The sequence below is a fragment of the Scyliorhinus torazame genome, chromosome 22 (assembly GCF_047496885.1).
Source record: "Scyliorhinus torazame isolate Kashiwa2021f chromosome 22, sScyTor2.1, whole genome shotgun sequence".
NCBI lineage: Eukaryota > Metazoa > Chordata > Chondrichthyes > Carcharhiniformes > Scyliorhinidae > Scyliorhinus > Scyliorhinus torazame.
Window position 1 is genome coordinate 91153261 of NC_092728.1, and position 20544 is coordinate 91173804.

General features: G+C 45.4%; 1 protein-coding gene across 3 annotated transcripts in view; it reads left to right on the forward strand.

The window, feature by feature from the left end:
* cntrl (centriolin) overlaps window positions 1–20544 on the forward strand; it is a 202457-nt gene that overhangs the window by 8641 nt on the left and 173272 nt on the right. For all 3 annotated transcript variants that reach the window (XM_072488558.1, XM_072488560.1, XM_072488559.1), the window contains 6 exons: window positions 3554–3843; window positions 9575–9708; window positions 13333–13463; window positions 13756–13897; window positions 14905–15091; window positions 16644–16837. In XM_072488558.1, the coding sequence (XP_072344659.1) occupies window positions 3615–3843; window positions 9575–9708; window positions 13333–13463; window positions 13756–13897; window positions 14905–15091; window positions 16644–16837 (1017 nt within the window). In that variant the 5' untranslated portion in view covers window positions 3554–3614. The remainder of the gene's footprint in view (window positions 1–3553; window positions 3844–9574; window positions 9709–13332; window positions 13464–13755; window positions 13898–14904; window positions 15092–16643; window positions 16838–20544) is intronic.

Here is a 20544-nt window from a genome sequence, read left to right on the forward strand (position 1 = left end):
TGGGACCGAACACTGCGTGCTGAAGTAGGTCTTAAACTTACTTAAGGCCTACCTCTCTGGGATGCACCGCCCTCCCTTGATTCTCCGGCCTCCCCAGCGAGGCTGCAGCTAGGTGCCAATCAGTGCTGGCTCACCGGGACATGGACCAAGTGGAACGACACTCGGGCCGTCTTGAGACCCCAGGGTGGTCAGGGATAGTGCAGGGTGCCCCCGGCACTCCCCCCTGGAACGTGGGCATGCTGGCACCTTGGCACTGCCAAGTTGTCTCTGTCCAGGTGCCTGAGTGGCACTGCCCAGCTGACAGGAGCACTGACAAGGTGGCAATGCAAGGGTGTCCAAGTGCCATGGTAGCACTGCCAAGGGTCAGGACCCAATGGGGAACATGCCCATGCAAGGAGGGTTGAAGGGTGATGGGGTGGGGGAAGGAGGGGGTGCAGCACAGGTAAGTAGGTGCCTCGGGGAGATTGGGGGGTGACGGGTGGGGTCTTGGAAGGGGGTGGGGGTGATGTGTGGGCGTGGGGGGCGGTAAGAAACTGAAGAGGGGGGACTCGTGTTTGCGGTGAAATTTCCTATGGGTGTGGGGTGGGGGTCCCACAAGCTCACAGAGATCGGGCAGCCTTTCAAAGTGGCAGCCGATCTCTCTCTCTTGAGTTCAGCTCCCCAGTGCTGAAAAAATTCTAAATGTGGGCTAAACCAATGAGATACTCGCCTGGTCCCAAGAAAGTGTCATTGGATGGCGATGGGGAACTTGCTGGCGGAGCCGGCGGGAAGCTCCCTGAAAACCCCCGTAACCAATGAACTGAATCGTGCACTGAATCTGTGTCTACATTTTTAAATGTGTTTTCACTGGTATACATACTATAGATACTAAAATATATAGAAATCATTATTTACCACTACATTTCTTTTACATGATGTTTTTAACTGAATGCTCACTCGCAATTTTTTTACATGTCCTATCCATGAGATGAATCATGGACCATAATGTCTATTAAGATTCTGGTATCATTTTTTTGAAGAACCCCACTGATGTTAAATGCAAAGATATCCCACAACCCAGAGGGATAACTTGGAACACCGGTACTTAGTGATGTATATTTTCAATTTAGTATGCAGTGAGAAATGATATGCAAACCATGGAGGAATAGTCCAGTTGTTCATGTGCTCAATTAATAAAGAATATTTATTAACTTAAAAGACAAACACATGACAAGAAGGACTGTAATACAATGCAATAATACACTTAACTACATGAAGTCACCTCTTTGTTCCCAACACCTATGTTTCCTGAACTCTCAGATGTCCCTTGTTCTCAAACAACATCCAATATTATATAACTCTATGAGCTAAATCGAGCAGATAATTACCACACACAGGTTATTTGTCCACGTTTGGAAAAGACGGTCTTCAGTTTCAGCGAAGGCTCCACTTGAGTTTTAACCGGCTGCCCTTTTAGCAATAACTTGTTTTCAGGGGAAACTATTCTCTGAAGCGGAGTGTGGCTGTGATGGTAGCTGCTGCTATTGAGCCTTTTTTCCAGTTATTGTGCTATTGGTATATAATTCTTTCCCTTTGATGTTGCCCACCCTGTGGATTTGGCATTTAGCATATCTCTCCACTTTGAAGTTACCTCTCTTATATCTCATTGTTTTTCCCTAGTCGCAAAGGTAAACACTTGCTTTTCTTACTGGCATGCTAATTTGCATATCAAAACCCCCTTCAGGCAACTGCCCTTCTCAATTCCTCTTTTTATTTTATCTTATCCCAGTTTCATTTTTTATCTTCATTTTCCCCAATTCTTAACAATGGTTGGAGATCTTGAGGGCCCATCATAGAATTTTAGTTAGTGCAACAATCTCTAAATTGTCTAATAGTGATTGTCGATACCTACATTCTATTGTATACCCTGAGAATTCCATAAGGTACTGCAAGACTGAGTTTGTAGGATATGCCATTATGTGTTGACTGTGTTGCATATAATTTTATCTTACATCATTAAGCTACATTCCACTTTGCTTTAATAAAGGCATTGGAGTCAATGCCATGACATATTGGTATGCAGAGCAGGTCGCAGTTTGCCACTTAAGGTCAGGCCACCTGAGATACACAAACAAAATATTACAAAACTCTTTGTATACGTGTGTTAACAGTGAAGAAACATGTTTACATTATGATGCGTTAATATATTTGGCCTGCCACAGTAGATAAGTGCAGATTGTTGAAAATGAATGGAGTTTTGAGGGAAATAATGGCTTCAGTGCTCAAAAATGTTTCTTTGTAAAGTTGTAAAGAAGTATAAACTGGTGAAAAATAATTGGAGATCATTCGAGTGAGGCAATTAAAAAGTGCAAAAGGGCAAAATGGTGTTGAATTTGCTAAGTTCCTAAGCAGGAAGGAAAATGGCAGGTGGTTGGTGAGAATATGGAAAGGGGCAAAAGAATCAAATCAAGAGGAGACCAGTTCAATGGAGCAAGAACAAGCATATGGTCCATGCAGACTCCAGCCACAGGTCCACCTTTTTGCTGTGTCAACAATGCAGATGTATAAGTGCCACCTTAGGCCACAGAGGCATGCAGCTGTGCGTTGAGACTACCTCGTTGAATGTTTTTAAGACAAAGGCAGATAGATTTTTGAACAGTAAAGGAATTAAGGGTCACGGTGAGCCGGCGGATAAGTGGAGCTGAGTCCACAAAAAGATCAGCCATGATCTTATTGAATGGCGGAGCAGGCTCGGGGGGGGGGGGGGTGCAGATGACCTACTCCTGCTCCTAGTTCTTATGTTCCTATTTCTTATGAAACACCAAGATAGGAGAGGGATTCTCCGAGCCCTGGGCCGGGCCGGAGAATCCCTGACACCGGGCCGGCGATTCTCTGCAGAGCGGAGAATCGGCGCCATTGGCGCTGACGTGGTTGGCCCGACGCCAGTTGCAGGCCACTCTACGCGGCCGGCCCGCCGATTCATGGGCCGAGCGGGCCGTCGTGGAAACGCTGAGTCCTGCCGGCACCATCCACACCTCTCAGCCAGCGGGAACTCAGCGTGGAAGGGTCGGGTGGCAGCCTGTGGGGCGGGGGGAGGCTCCGTCATATAATGTAACGCCGTTTACGACGGCTTGGACACTTTGCCGCTGCTGATGATGAAGTATGGAAACCAGAAGGCCACTGTACTGCAAATGATCTGAGAATTAAATGATTATTTTTCACTTGTCTTCATGTCTTTTGCCACTACTTATCCTATGTCTGTGGGGATGGAGAAGAGCAAGTCTAGCTATGTATCTTGAAAAAACTCTAGGAAGTACTCCAGAAAATGGAGGAATAGCCCTGACATGACATAAACCCATAAATTGCTATTCTGTGTGTGCAGGGTAAAGGAAAATCTACCTTTGTATGCTTTTCACGTATCATAAGTTTTAATATATGTAGCAACATAAAAGTCTTGCTTAACTTTGCTACTCCTGAATTTCAATGGTATACACCATTGAAGGTGAGTTGATATGTGTGCATTTTGAGGATTTTTGCTGAAGTGTCTTGAGTTATTGTTTTATTGTCCACACAGATTTAAATCAGTTTTTCATCACATTGTAAAATCTTTATATGGCACCCAATGTTCGAGTACCATGAGGAAGAGAACTCCACAACAATTGGTAATGAACAGACTGCAAGCATCAAAAAGCAGTATGCAAAGCCCAGCCTCATCAATCTTAACTCCAAGAACTAGATCATCATCCCCAGCCAGCAGATCTCGTACTCCAGATCTGTATCATTCTCGCAATGCTGGTGCGTCGCAACTTGACATCAGTGATGGAAGTGAAAGTGAATCTGCCGTTACATACGTCACCAGAAAGAGTAAGAATTTAGATAATACATATTATAAATTTTATCCAAGTCCAGGGTATTATCTCAGATTTTCCTGGAATAATGCACCATTATTATGACATGTCATCGAGACCGTTGGATGGTGCAGAAGAAAGTTATGGAGTACATGACATGAGCTATCATTCGGGGCACTCCATACATTTTCCTCTGCCTTTTCCCCTTGTTGCTAACAATGGCAATTGCGATTCTGTGCCCATTGGATTGTTGTGATTTTTCACACTGCTGCCATGTTTCAAAACTGATGGAGCTTTTTTACTCATTATTAGACGTGGACTGGTTTGAGGTGAAAAATAGACTCGGCACCCCTGTAGAATATTCATTCTCAAATTCATGACATGGTTCAAATTGAAGGGGACTGACTAATTCCACCCAGAAATGCCAGCCTGATGGAAGTAGAGTTTGGATGAGTGCTGTATTGTGCATTTGCATTAAAAGATGATTTTCAAACTTAGAATTGCCACTTAGTTTTCAAGGCATTGTTGACAAAAATGTCATATCATTTTCAATTCACTGCCATTCTTTATGTAATGTGATTCTTATAAACACAGGAAAATATAGTGAGACGTATTGCTGATGCGATCAGTGCATTAGATGACTTATTAACATAGAACATAGAAAAATACAGCACAGAACAGGCCCTTCGGCCCACGATGTTGTGCCGAACCTTTGACCTAGATTAATCATAGATTATCATAGAATTTACAGTGAAGAAGGAAGCCATTCTGCCCATCGAGCCTGCACCGGCTCTTGGAAAGAGTACCCTACCCAAGGTCAACACCTCCACCCAACACCAAGGGCAATTTTGGACACTAAGGGCAATTTATCATGGCCAATCCACCTAACCTGCACATCTTTGGACTGTGGGAGGAAACCGGAGCACCCGGAGGAAACCCACGCACACACAGGGAGGATGTGACCAAAGCCGGAATCGAATCTGGGACCCTGGAGCTGTGAAGCAATTGTGCTATCCACAATGCTCCCCTTAAGAACAAATTAATCTACACTATATCATTCTACCGTAATCCATTTACCTATCCAATAGCTGCTTGAAGGTCCCTAATGTTTCCGACTCAACTACGTCCACAGGCAGTGCAACCCATGCCCCCACTACTCTCTCGGTAAAGAACCTATCTCTGACATCCCCCCTATGTCTTCCACCATTCACCTTAAATTTATGTCCCCTTGTAATGGTTTGTTCCACCCGGGGAAAAAGTCTCTGACTGTCTACTCTATCTATTCCCCTGATCATCTTATAAACCTCTATCAAGTCGCCCCTCATCCTTCTCCGTTCTAATGAGAAAAGGCCTAGCACCCTCAACCTTTCCTCGTAAGACCTACTCTCCATTCCAGGCAACATCCTGGTAAATCTCCTTTGCACCATTTCCAAAGCTTCCACATCCTTCCTAAAATGACCCGACCAGAACTGTACACAGTACTCCAAATGTGGCCTTACCAAAGTTTTGTACAGCTGCATCATCACCTCACGGCTCTTAAATTCAATCCCTCTGTTAATGAACGCTAGCCCACCATAGGCCTTCTTCACAGCTCTATCCACTTGAGTGGCAACTTTCAAAGATGTATGAACATAGACCCCAAGATCTCTCTGCTCCTCCACATTGCCAAGAACTCTACCGTTAACCCTGTATTCCGCATTCATATTTGTCCTTCCAAAATGGACAACCTCACACTTTTCAGGGTTAAACTCCATCTGCCACTTCTCAGCCCAGCTCTGCATCCTATCTATGTCTCTTTGCAGCCGTCAACAGCCCTCCTCACTATCCACAACTCCACCAATCTTCGTATCATCTGCAAATTTACTGACCCACCCTTCAACTTCCTCATCCAAGTCATTGATGAAAATCACAAACAGCAGAGGACCCAGAACTTATCCCTGCGGTACGCCACTGGTAACTGGCCAAATTTCCCACTATCCCATGCCTCCTTACTTTCTGCAGAAGCCTACCATGGGGAACCTTATCAAATGCCTTACTAAAATCCATGTACACTACATCCACTGCTTTACCTTCATCCACACGCTTGGTCACCTCCTCAAAGAATTCAATAAGACTTGTAAGGCAAGACCTATCCCTCACAAATCAGTGCTGACTATCCCTAATCAAGCAGTGTCTTTCCAGATGCTCAGAAATCCTATCCTTTCCATGACTTTGCCTACCACCGAAGTAAGACCAACTGGCCTGTAATTCCCAGGGTTATCCCTGGTCACTTTTTTGAACAGGGGCACGACATTCGCCACTCTCCAATCCCCTGGTACCACCCCTGTTGACAGGACAAAAAGATCATTGCTAACGGCTCTGCAATTTCATCTCTTGCTTCCCATAGAATCCTTGGATATATCCCGTCAGGCCCGGGGGACTTGTCTATCCTCAAGTATTTCCTCAAGCTTACCAGTCTGTTTCACACTGTCCTCTCCAACAATATTGCCCCTCTCATTTGTAAATACAGAAGACAAGTACTCGTTCAAGATCTCTCCTATCTCTTCAGACTCAATACACAATCTCCCGCTACTGTCCTTGATCAGACCTACCCTCGCTCTAGTCATTCTCATATTTCTCACGTATGTGTAAAAGGCCTTGGGGTTTTCCTTGATCCTACCCGCCAAAGATTGTTCCTGCCCTCTCTTAGCTCTCCTAATCCCTTTCTTCAGTTCCCTCCTGGCTATCTTGTATCCCTCCAGCGTCCTGTCTGAACCTTGTTTCCTCAGCCTTGCACAAGTCTCCTTTTTCCTCTTAACAAGACATTCAACCTCTCTTGTCAACCATGGTTCTCTCACTCGACTATCTCTTCCCTGCCTGACAGGGACATACATATCAAGGACACGTAGTACCTGTTACTTGAACAAGTTCCACATTTCACTTATGTCCTTCCCTGACAGCCTATGTTCCCAACTTATGCACTTCAATTCTTGTCTGACAACATCGTATTTACCCTTCCCCCAATTGTAAACCTTGCCCTGCTGCACGCACCTATCCCTCTCCATTACTGAAGTGAAAGTCACAGAATTATAGTCACTATCTCCAAAATGCTCCCCCACTAACAAATCTATCACTTGCCCTGGTTCATTACCAAGTACCAAATCCAATATGGCCTCCCCTCTGGTCGGACAATCTACATAATGTGTTAGAAAAGCTTCCTGGACACACTGCACAAACACCACCCCATCCAAACTATTTGATTTAAAGAGTTTCCACTCAATGTTTGGGAAGTTGAAGTCACCCATGACTACTACCCTGTGACTTCTGCACCTTTCCAAAATCTGTTTCCCAATCTGTTCCTCTACATCTCTGCTACTATTGGGGGCCTATAGAAAACTCCTAACAAGGTGACTGCCCCTTTCCTACTTCTGACTTCAACCCATACTACCTCAGTAGGCAGATACTCCTCGAACTGCCTTTCTGCAGCTGTTATACTATCTCTAATTAACAATGCCACCCCCACCTCTTTTACCACCCTCCCTAATCTTATTGAAACATCTATAACCAGGGACCTTCAACAACCATTTCTGCCCCTCTTCTATCCAAGTTTCCGTGATGGCCACCACATCGTAGTCCCAAGTACCGATCCATGCCTTAAGTTCACCCACCATATTCCTGATGCTTCTTGCGTTGAAGTATACACACTTCAACCCATTTCCGTGCCTGCAAGTACTCTCGTTTGTCAGTGTTCCCTTCCCCACTGTCTCACTACACGCTTTGACGTCCTGAATATCGGCTACCTTAGTTGCTGGACTACAAATCCGGTTCCCATTCCCCAGCCAAATTAGTTTAAACTTCCCCGAAGAGTACTAGAAAACCTCCCTCCCAGGATATTGGTGCCCCTCTGGTTCAGATGCAACCCGTCCTGCTTGTACAGGTCCCACCTTCCCCAGAATGCGCTCCAATTATCCAAATACCTGAAGCCCTCCCTCCTACACCATTCCTGCAGCCACGTGTTCAGCTGCACTCTCTCCTTATTCCTAGCCTCGCTATCACGTGGCACCGGCAACAAACCAGAGATGACAACTCTGTCTGTCCTGGCTTTTAACTTCCAGCCTAACTCCCTAGACTCGTTTATTACCTCCACACCCCTTTTCCTACCTACGTCGTTGGTACCAATGTGCACCACGACTTCTGGCTGCTCCCCCTCCCCCTTAAGGATCCTGAAGACACGATCCGAGTCATCCCTGGCCCTGATACCCGGGAGGCAACATACCTTCCGGGAGTCTGGCTCACGACCACAGAATCTCCTATCTATTCCCCTAACCATTGAATCTCCTACTACTATAGGTTTTCTATTCTCCCCCCTTCCCTTCTGAGCCCCAGAGCCAGACTCAGTGCCAGAGACCTGGCCGCTAGGGCTTTCCCCCCAACAGCATCCAAAATGGTATACTTGTTTTGAAGGGGAACGGCCACGAGGGATCCCTGCACTGTCTGCCTGTTTGTTTTCTTTCCTCTGACTGTAACCCAGCTACTCTTGTCCTGTACCTTGGGTGTGGTTACCTCCCTGTAACTCTTCTCTATCACCCCCTCTGCCTCCCGGATGATCTGAAGTTCATCCAGCTTCAGCTCCAGTTCCCTAACACGGTCTTTGAGGAGCTGGAGTTGGGTGCACTTCCCGCAGGCAAAGTCAGCGGGGACACTGGTGGTATCCCTCACCACCCACATCCTACAGGAAGAACATGCAACTGGCCTAGCCTCCATCCCCTCTTACCTTACAGAATATAGCTGCCCTGTGGACCAACTAGACCTCTGCCCTCCGACTCTGCTCCCAATCAGCTGCTCTCTTTGTAAACTCCTGGCTCCCTTCTCGCTCTTTGCGGAAATGTAGGAAACAAAATGAAAGGAGCACCTTACTCCCTCCTCACCTAACTCCCTCAGTCACCAAACTCTCACTATAGCACTCAAATGCACCAAATTCAGCACTCTCTCAGTCACCAAACTCTCACTATAGCACTCAAATGCACCAAATTCAGCACTGCCTCAGTCACCCAACTCTCACTACAGCACTCAAATGCACCAAATTCAGCACTCAGTGCAAACACTTATTGCACAATGTAAGTCTCTGATCCTGTCATTGCAAGAAAATTTGGGCTACATTATTAATTCCATGTAAATATTTTGTAACCCATAATTAATAATGAGCCATGAATCTGTGGGGTCATGCTGACCTCCAGATTTTTAAAATTATACTTCATTATACTGCATAAAGATGCAGCATAAATAAAATTAACATGTAGGGTGCGATATGAGTTCTCCAAATGGTGTAAAGTTAGCAAAATGTGTGGTGCAATACATCAGTGCTTTAAATGGTTATATAGTGCTCCAACAGCTGGGTTTATACTTAACATTTCCACGAGTGAATTATCAGTACCATCTGTGCTGTTAGAGGGTATGCTGCAGAAGGATAGGTTGCTATGATTTATTCTCTATGTACCGTCTAATGATTAATCTAAAGGCAGCATTGATAAAAGTTATTTACCTACTTTCTCAAACAGTGGAAATAAGATTGATTACACAGTTTTTGAATTTACTGTACTCTCTGCCTACTGAAACCCATTTCATCACATATTTATGTTGTCATTTACTTGTCCTTTTAAAAATATCTGCACTCTTACTCATACATTCTTTCTCCATTACATTATGATATATGCTTAGCTATGATTGAGAATTGAGTGTAAACTTTGGATTCCTTTTCTCATTTTCAGATGCAGTAAATAAAAGCCCAGGGGTCCGATACATCACTGAGGATCTGATCAAAAAACTGTCAAAACAAGAACAGTGTAGTTCCGTGCAATGTCTCAACCTCTGTCTGTCCAAGGAAGCGGGGAAAAAGTTTAAGGTAGTACATAGGAGTTCACTCAAACAATGATCCAAATTCTGACATTTGTTTATTGAAAGTATATAGTTTGTGTTCCCATTGGAAACAGATACTGTCAACATTTTAGCAGTCATTCAGGAATTTCTACACGTTAGATAATGGCTTCTTAGGACAAGACCCAGTTTTCCCTAGTTTAGTGCAGAGAACACAATGTCTTTATGCTTAGGTAATCTTTTTAAAATTACCATCAAATAAACGGACCATTGGCAGACAGTTATGTGCTGTGGATCAAATTGATAACATTTAGTTTGATAAGTCTTAACAGCTGCCGCACCAGTGATGTGTAGGACAGTGTTTTTCAACCTTTTTTTTCCGGGGACCAATTTTTACCAACCGGCCAACCTTCGGGAACAACCGGCCAACATTCAGGACCCAACCCGGCCGACCTTTGCGACCCATGCTGGCCGACCTTCGCGACCCACGCCGGCCGACCTATGCGACCCACGACGGCCGACCTATGCGACCCACGACGGCCGACCTATGCGACCCACGCCGGCCGACCTATGCGACCCACGCCGGCCGACCTTGGCGACCCACGCCGGCCGACCTTGGCGACCCACGCCGGCCGACCTTGGCGACCCACGCCGGCCGACCTTGGCGACCCACGCCGGCCGACCTTGGCGACCCACGCCGACCGACCTTGGCGACCCACGCCGGCCGACCTTGGCGACTCACGCCGGCCGACCTTGGCGACCCACGCCGGCCGACCTTGGCGACCCACGCCACCGACCTTGGCGACCCACGCCTGCCGACCTTGGCGACCCACGCCGGCCGACCTTGGCGACCCACGCCCGCCGACCTTGGCGACCCACGCCCGCCGACCTTGGCGACCCACGCCCGCCGACCTTGGCGACCCACGCCCGCCGACCTTGGCGACCCACGCCCGCCGACCTTGGCGACCCACGCCCGCCGACCTTGGCGACCCACGCCCGCCGACCTTGGCGACCCACGCCCGCCGACCTTGGCGACCCACGCCCGCCGACCTTGGCGACCCACGCCGGCCGACCTTGGCGACCCACGCCGGCCGACCTTGGCGACCCACGCCGGCCGACCTTGGCGACCCACGCCGGCCGACCTTGGCGACCCACGCCGGCCGACCTTGGCGACCCACGCCGGCCGACCTTGGCGACCCACGCCGGCCGACCTTGGCGTCCCATGCTGGCTGACCTGCGCGACCCACCATTTTCTCTTACCTTGTTTGTTGCTGACAAAAATGGAAGAAATGGTTTTGGGTCCCTTTGTCCCCAATGGTCCCTTTGGCCCCCCAACTTGTAAAAACAAAAGGCTTCGACCATATAAAAAAAAAATGTGGCCGCACTGCATGCGCACCGATGATCGGGCAGGCATGCGCAGTGCGGCCAAATTGTTTTAATCTATTCCTTGGCGACCCACGACGGCCGACCTTGGCGACCCACGCCGGCCGACCTTGGCGACCCACGCCGGCCGACCACCTTCGCGTCCCATGCTGGCTGACCTGCGCGACCCACCATTTTCTCTTACCTTGTTTGTTGCTGACAAAAATGGAAGAAATGGTTTTGGGTCCCTTTGGCCCCAATGGTCCCTTTGGCCCCCCAACTTGTAAAAACAAAAGGCTTCGACCATATAAAAAAAAAATGTGGCCGCACTGCATGCGCACCGATGATCGGGCAGGCATGCGCAGTGCGGCCAAATTGTTTTAATCTATTCCTTGGCGACCCACGACGGCCGACCTTGGCGACCCACGCCGGCTGACCACCTTCGCGTCCCATGCTGGCTGACCTGCGCGACCCACCATTTTCTCTTACCTTGTTTGTTGCTGACAAAAATGGAAGAAATGGTTTTGGGTCCCTTTGGCCCCAATGGTCCCTTTGGCCCCCCAACTTGTAAAAACAAAAGGCTTCGACCATATAAAAAAAAAATGTGGCCGCACTGCATGCGCACCGATGATCGGGCAGGCATGCGCAGTGCGGCCAAATTGTTTTAATCTATTCCTGGCTATTTTGTAGGCCACTCGCAGCCGGCATTATTAAAAGCCAGCTGCTGTGGCTGTTGCGCAATCGGGAGCGCCGCGACGGATGGCTCCGCGACCCTCCCAACACCTGCCCGTGACCCACGCGCTGGTCGCACCCCCGAGTTTGACGATGCCTGGTGTGGGAGACTGCATTTACTTTCTTTTTAAAAAAATATTTATATTAGGGTATTTTTAATTTTTATAATAATAATAACAATAACAACAACATAAACATGGTACAATAAACATTTCCATCCCCATCACATTCGTCACACCCCCACCAATAAAGCAATAGTCTAGCCCCCCCCACCTCCCTTGGATTTCTGCTTCTGCTGACATTTTAATTATCTCCGAGAAAGTCGACGAATGGCTGCCACCTCCAGGTGAACCCTAACATTGCCACCTCTGGACTCTGCACCACCTGTGTTTTAAGTACCATGGACATAGCCTTAGCAAACCCCTGCCAAAACCCTCTAAGCTTCGGGCATGCCCAAAACATGTGGACATGATTTGCCGGACTTCCCGCACACCTCGCAAACCTGCCCTCTACCCCGAAAAACCTGCTCATCCTGGCCACTCGTCATGTGTGCCCGGTGGACTGGGGGGGTGGAGGGAGGGGGAAGGGGGGCTTGTTTGGGGGGGTATTTGAGCGAGAAAATACATGAAGGATCTGGAAAACTGACATGTACGAGAGGAATTCAATGTACAAAGCTCTGTATCATATCGATTTACCATGTTCATGTCTTGCTATGTGTGCTTTCTTTCTTTTTGTTACGGGGGGGTGGGGGGGTTGTTTTGTTTGTAAGGGTAAAAAATTGTGTTAAAATTCTTAATATATATATATTTTTTTTAAATTATCATACTGCTAAATATTTGTTTCTAACAGGATTCAAACCTATCACCATGAATCTGAATAAATAAGAATAATCTGATAAGGGAATACATTTAAAATTTGTATAAAATGTTCATAGATCTGCAAAATAATTTTGACATCTTATATATGAAACTACAGTGCCTTCATCTGATTATGTGTGATGAAGGTTCCCTCTAATCGAAATAATCAATTCATGAAAAATATTGATGGATGTAAAATATTGTAATTGAAAATATAATTGTTTGCAAAAGATACAGGATTTAATTTCCGCAGTACTGTCTTGTAAAGTGCAGCATCTGGAGTGTAAAAACATCTATCAATTATCTAATTCTGTTTAGCTCCTGCTCTATGCCATGGGATCATCAAGCAGAACTGATGTGTCTCCCAGTAAGAATGGGAATGTTTTCATTGAGCCATTATTAAAAGGCGAAAGATTTATACGATCTGAGGAGAAACCAGAGTATACTATCATTAAGCCATTATTACGTGCCCTCTGGTTGCAAGAAAAAGAGCAACATAAGTTTTGATCTAAAACTTAACTCTTAACATACCTATTCCACAGCAGAAAGTTTTGCCCTACAGAGAATCTAATTATGGAAAGAAAATTTGGAAAAGTCTTGTGAACATGTGTTCTCTGGAGGATAAATTCCCTCCGGGAAAATAACATACAACTATATAACTTGGTGTTGTTTTCTAAATAATTTATAACATTTGTATTTAGTTTATAGAAAACTTGGAAAAATGCGAGCAGTTACTGGTCTTGAATCTGAATAACAATTTGATTGAGAAAATAGAAAAACTGGACAAACAGTTTAAACTACGTGAACTTAGTATTTCATTCAACCGAATTTGGTGAGTAACCAGAGAAATGTGCTGTGCTTTCACCAGTGAGACAAAATGAATGAAGAAACAAAATTAGACATGTGTGATTAACTGGATGGATTAAAGTATGGATTAAAGTAAAGAAAAATCAGATGAATTTCAGTAGATCTTGCATGATAATACTACACTTGTTTTGGTCCTGATGAATATAGAATAATATAGCTTTATTCTATTACCAGCCTTCACACTGACTTTACATGCCTGGTCAGCAGATACATTTCATATCTCGGTTAAAAGAAACTAAACTTTTTCCTGCATTTAGTAAAATTGAAGGTCTGGAGCACATGGTGAACCTTCAGAATCTGAAGCTGGCTGGAAATTACATTGAACAAATTCCAGTTTGGGTTGGAAAGAAGTTGCGATCCCTCCGCATCCTCAACCTCAAACAGAACAATATTACATTGGTATGTTGATTTCAAATGTCAAGTTGCAATATTCATAGAAGATTGACTGTTGCGATTTGTGTCTGAAAGAAACAAATTTGGATCAAGGAGTATGTATAAAATTGTAATTCATAGAATAGAGTTTAAGAAAAGGTGTATTCATGTCCTATTTCTCCTTTAATAATGTGGAGTTTTCAAGGTTTCAGAATCAAACAAACCTGCAGTCAAACTCCAATTGTAATAAATTGTCAATATAATTTTTAATGACAATGAAATTAGAGGACACTGCAGTGTAGTTTAAACATCTGAATATCAGATAATAAGAGAACAGAAATAAGGCAAAATTAAACCTGAAACCTCCAAAAGCAGATATATTGTGAATTTCTGAATATCTACTGCAATATCAGCTGTATTGAATTTTTTTTTCTTCTAGTGCTACATAACTGTTGGCCCAATTCCACATTTAATGTTAGCATTGGAATAAAAAAAAAAACATCCCTGCACCTGGGTTAAAGGACACCTTTGTCCACCACATTAGTAAAGAAAATTACTTTTGTTTAGTCACAACACGGCTGGAAAACATGTTGTTGGTAGATAACCTGTTCTTCGTGCATTTCCTTTCAATAGCTGATCAGAAGGGGCGAGGAGGTTAGGTGAATTGGACATGATAAATTGCCCTTAGTGACCAAAAAGGTTAGGAGGGGTTATGGGGATAGGGTGGAAGTTAGGGCTTAAGTGGGTCGGTTCAGACTTGATGGGCCGAATGGTCTCCTTCTGCACTGTATGTTCTATGAAATAAGTAAAGTGAACTAAAAATTATCTTTTTGGCCTTTGGGAACTCAAGAATTATGTGTTTAAAAGCCTAAATGTTCATTTGCAATTGTTTTAAGTAGAATATGTTTGGGATTTTTTGTGACAGTAAAGTGATGTTTCTGTTTAGGCAAGAAGATTAATATTATGATGTCATAATTAATACACTAGATATATTTCCTGTGGATGATCTAATAATTTTCTGTTTTACGGCTTAGCTCCAGGATGTAACTAAACTGAAACCTTTGAAGGAGTTAATTTCGCTAACCCTGGCAGATAATCCTATTGCTCACCTTCCACATTATCGATTGTACGTCATATACCATTTACGTTCATTGAATTGCTTGGATGGACAGCCAGTAACTATCCAGGAGAGGCAAGAGGCTCGCAACCGATTTGATTTGGGTAAAATAAATTTTGAAACTTGTATGATGATAGCCAAAGAATATTTCAACTGTGTTTGAACAATTGTGAAATTATATTAGCCATTTACAGTTTGAAGTTTAGGTCCTCTAAATATAACAAAGATCAACTTGTGTATTTCCAATATTTTCAGTTTTCATTTCAAAGATTTCGCCTTTGTATGGATTTCCTTTTTAACCTATAATTAATGTAATAGCCCTTTTAATGCTTTTGTTTTAATTTTTTGAAAATTGCTTAAACAGTAAGACAATTTGTTTGTGAGAACATGTTTGGGAACAGTCACAGAGCTTATAATTATCAGGGAGCTGAATTATTATTGATATAAATAAACAATCTATGTACTAATCTTACTTTTTTAAAAATTGTTTCAGTTGTTTGAACTTCCTTGCACTGTTAATTTCAGTAGCATCCCAGCCATACTGCAAATTATGTCCCATCAGTGCTTACAGTGAATTTTTAAAAAAAGGATACATTAAGTAATTTTTAAAGGGGTACTGTTGATAAGACTCCTGGTTCAAATTAGGAGACAATACATTTTAATATCAAAAGCCCAACTTTTGCTATCTGTGGAAGATTGAACTAAGTTGATTAATTTTTAAAAACTACGGGCAGGATTTTCCAGTCACCCCAGCCATGTGTCTCTTAGCGGTGAGCCGTTCACTGGCGGTGGGATTCTCTCTTCCCACCACTTGGGATTAAGCCATCCCACACTGCGGGTGAGGGTGCACTGCCAGCGGGAAAGGAGAATCCCAACGGCGGGAGAATTCTGGCTGACATTTTGAAAATTGCTTAAAAAAAGCAAAGAAATCAAAATCTGAAACAAAAACAGGAAATATTTAGCAAATCAATTAACAGGGCCTTGGGGCTCTAATTACATATAAAACATAGAGCCCCGTTTTGAGCACGTACAGCGGGCTATCAAACAGGACTCTTGTTTTTTCTGGCCTTGGTCGGGAACCCCCGCCAAGGCCATTCATTGGAGTCATTACTGCATAGAACATCTGTAGAGAGAACTAAAAAGTTAATATTTCATGTGTAACCTTTCATTAGAATTAGAAAAGAAATTAAAGATGATTACCATTCAAAAAGGCACAACAAAGGGAATCGAAGGACAAGGAAAGATTGAATAAACACATGGGAAAGATTTAATATGCATAAAATGACAAAGAGCAGACAATATTAAATACTAGTGTGATATTAACATGAGATGATATTAACATGAGATAATAGGCATAATTTTAAAAGGCATTTAATAATGTGGCAGTGACGTAGGGTAGGAAATAAATATAGCAGGAGTTGGTAAATTGCACCAGGACCTGAGGAGAAGAAAATGCAATCTAACACAACACCAAGATTGCCCCCCCCCCACCCCAAATTATAAGCAGCATCCAAAATTTCTTACCAAAATGCTGATACACCCACCCAACATCAGCAATGAACATTATAGTGATTGTCTGAGATAATTGAAGTCAATGTTAAGGCCAAGGACTTAATCAAGTTTGCAAACCATTTTGTTTTTGCTGTGGCTATGCAGAAGAACTAGAGAAACTTGAGAAGGAACTGGAAAGGAAAATGAAGGAGATTGAGCAGATGGAACTGGACCAATCAAAGGCAACAGAGAATATTAGGAAGCAAGAACAATTGAACAAGTCACTTAAACAGGAAAAACAACAACAGAAGAACAACTGCAAAGAACTGGAGAGAGAGGTGGAGACCAAGAATGAACTGGTATGATTTTGAATTGATAATGATATTAGAATGGTTAAAGCACAGAAAGAGGCCATTCACCCTACAGTGCCTTTGCTGAATCTCTGCGAGAACAACTTACTATAGTGCCCTTCCTCTGCCTTTTCCTCTTACTCCTGCAAATCTTTTCACTTCAAATATTATCCTTTCCAAGCCACAAACAGTATTGACACCCATCACAGACTAAAGCGGTGTGTTCCCGATAATAACAATTGCTAAGTAAAAAGGTTTCTCATGTCGCCTCTGATTCTTTTGCTAATTACTCTAAATCATCATCTTCTGATTCATGCCCCTTCCGCCAATGGGAGAGCCACTCCTGATCTGTTCTGTCCAAAGACCTTTCCAGATGTTAAACACCTCTGTCAAATCTCCCCTCAACTTTGTCTTATCTAAGGAGAACAGCCCCAGCTTCTCATTTGAACCATTCTCATATTCTTTTCTGCAGCCTCTCGAATGTCTTCATGTTCTTCCTAAAATGTGGTACCTAGAATTGGACAGAACTCCAGTTGAGGCTGAAACAGTGCTTTCTAAAGGTTCACCATAACCTCCTTGCTTTTGTACTCTGTGCCTCAAATTATAAAGCTCAGAATCCTGTTGAGGATTATCATATCAGATCAGTCATGATCTCATGTAAGTGGCGGAACAGACCCAATAGGCCGAATTGCCTACTTCTGCTCCTATGTCTTATGGTCATTAATATGAATCAAGAGAAGCAACGGTCTGAGTAACAATCCCTGAGGAATCCCATTCTAGTCTGAAAAACAACTATTCATCACTACTCTGTTTCCTGTCCCTCAGCTAACTTTTTATCTGTCTGCCATTATCTCTTTCATTCCATGGGTTTTAGCTTTGCTGATAAGCTTGTTATGTGGCACTCATCTAACGCCTTTTGGAAGTCCATGTACAACAAATAAACTGCATTATCTTCATCAACCTTCTTTGTCACCTCACCAAAGAATTCAATCAATTAATTAGACATGATTTGCCCTTAACAAATTAGCTTTCCTTAATTTACATTCATGCAATTTCAAGGTACAAATGGTGGTCAGTTTTGTCCTGGATTATTCTTGCTTAAACGTATTCCCACCACCAAACCCTCGAGCCTATCGTTGCAGGATTTATTCTTGTGCTCTTTTTCTGAGCAAAGGTGTAGCATTTGTAATTCTTCAGTCCTCTGGCACCACCCCTGTATCTAAGGAAGGTTGAAAGAATGTGGCTAGCACCTCAGCGATTGTCATCGTCACTTCGCTCAACATCCTTGGATGCATCTGATCTGGTCCAGGTTATTTATTTGAGTGCAACCAGCCTTTCAGATATTCCTCTTAATCAATTTTTAGCTGATCCAATGTCTCAGCTCCCTCCTCTTTTAGCATGACTTTGGCAGCCTCACCTTATATGCATTTACCTCAGCCGTACTCTCTGTGACCATGCATTGCAAGAGGTTTGGAGAGTGAGGTGCCATTGCCGAAAGTACTGACTGAGTGAAACTACTAGCACAGCTGCACAACCATCTGGACATTCCTCAGCTGCTACCGACATGACTTTGCTGAAACGGTGAAATCCGTTTTTATGTGTTGTTTCCCTTCTGATTAACATGGGTGGATGGCACTTCCGGTTGCGGCTATGCCTAGGTAGGTCGCACGGTCAGCAACTCCCGCTGATAACGGACTTTTAGGCCCTTTTACAGAGCTCCAGCGGCACTTTGACGGCAATTCCCGGTGTGGGAAGGAAACAGTGAGGGTCCCCCAGAGCTGTATGGAGTGGACCAGGAGTGGGGCGATCAAAAAAAGCGGCTTTGGAGAAGAGAGGAGAACGGGCGCGAAAAAACAAGATGGGGGCTGGCGGGGATCAGGCAGCGTGGGCCCAGTGGTCACGGGAGCAGCAGGAGTTTTTGAGAAGCTGCTTGGCAGAGTTAAAGGCGGAGATGTTGGCCCCTATGAAGGCGTCGATTGAGAGGTTGGTAGAGACCCAGAAGATGCGATAAAGAAGGCCTCTGATAATGAGGATGAGATTCTGAGCCTGGCGGTTAGAGTGGAGGCGCACGAGGCGCTGCACAAAAAATGGCAGGAGAAGCTGGAAGACCTGGCGAATAGGTGAAGGAGGCAGAACCTGCGGATTCTGGGTCTCCCTGAAGGCGTGGAGGGATCGGATGCTGGGGCGTATGTGACCACGATGCTGGGTACGCTGATGGGCGCGGGGGCTTTCCCGCGGCCCCTGGAGCTGGATGGGGCGCACAGAGTCCTGGCGAGGAGGCCGAGGGCGAACGAGCCCCCGAGAGCTATAGTGGTAAGATTCCACCACTTCACCAATAAGGAGTGTGTCCTCCGATGGGCGAAGAAGGAGCGGAGCAGCAGGTGGGAGAACACCGAGATCCGTATCTATCAGGACTGGAGTGCAGAGCTGGCCAAGAAGCGTGCGGGATTCAACCGGGCCAAGGCGGACCTCCACAGCAAAGGGGTGAAGTTCGGGCTGTTACAACCGGCGAGGCTGTTGGTTGCATATCAGGACCGGCACCACTATTTTGATACGCCGGACGAGGCGTGGACTTTTATCAAGAATGAGAAGCTGGACTCGAGCTAATGGACTGTAGTATGTTGTGGGGGTTGCTGGTGCGGAGGGGGGGGTTATGTCGGGATTTTCCCCGTGTTCTCTTGTGTTTTTGTTGCCCCCTTTGCCCTGGGCCCTCGAGGCTTTGGGCGAGGTCGCAGTTGAGAAGCGCTGCGCCATAGGTGGTGGGGTTGACCCAGATAGGGAGAGCGGTTTATCCGCTCAATGGTGAGGGCAATACCCGAAGCTAGGGGGTTTGAGAGAATTGTGCCTTGTTTTTTTTTTTCTTTCTCTGTACACACGGGGTGTAGGGGGGGAGGGGAAATCTCTTTACCTCACTTAGGTGGGGGGGGGGGGTTTGGAGACTCGTAAGGGGAGTCGACCGTTGGATTGGAGGTGGAGGCGGGAGCGGCCGGGGTCTGCGTGAGTCAGCTGACTTGCGGGAGTGCAATTGGGGGGTGGGGGGGGGCTGGGATGTGGCTTTGCTAACTGAAGGAGAATCGATTTTAAAGGGGAGAGTCGGGACGGGGAGCCTCCGGCTCGGGTGCTGGAGTGTGCGGGAGGCGCGGGCACGTGGCTGGCCTAAAAATGGAGCTGGCTAGTTGGCAGTGGGGGGGGGGGGGATTAACCCCTCGACCAGGCTGATCATGTGGAACATGAGAGGCCTGAATGGGCCGGTCAAGGGGGCCTGTGTGTTTTCGCACTTAAAGGGGCTAAAGGCAGACGTAGCCATGCTACAAGAAACGCATCTGAAGGTCGCGGATCAAACCAGGCTGAGGAAGGGATGGGTGGGGCAGGTTTTCCACTCGGGGCTGGATGCGAAGACCAGGGGGGTCACAATTTTGGTGAGCAAGCGGGTGGCATTTGAGGCGGCGGGTATTGTGGCGGATAAAGGGGGTAGATATATTATGGTGAGTGGCAAGTTGCAGGGGGCCCGGGTGGTGCTAGTGAATGCATATGCTCCGAACTGGGACGATGCAGTGTTCATGAAGCGGATGTTGAGTAGGATTCCGGATGTGGAGTCAAGCAGTTAGGTAATTGGGGGGGAACTTCAATACGGTCCTGGACCCGACATTTGACCGGTCTAGGTCGAGATCGGGTAAGAGGCCGGCAGCGGCCAAGGTCCTGAGGGGGTTCATGGA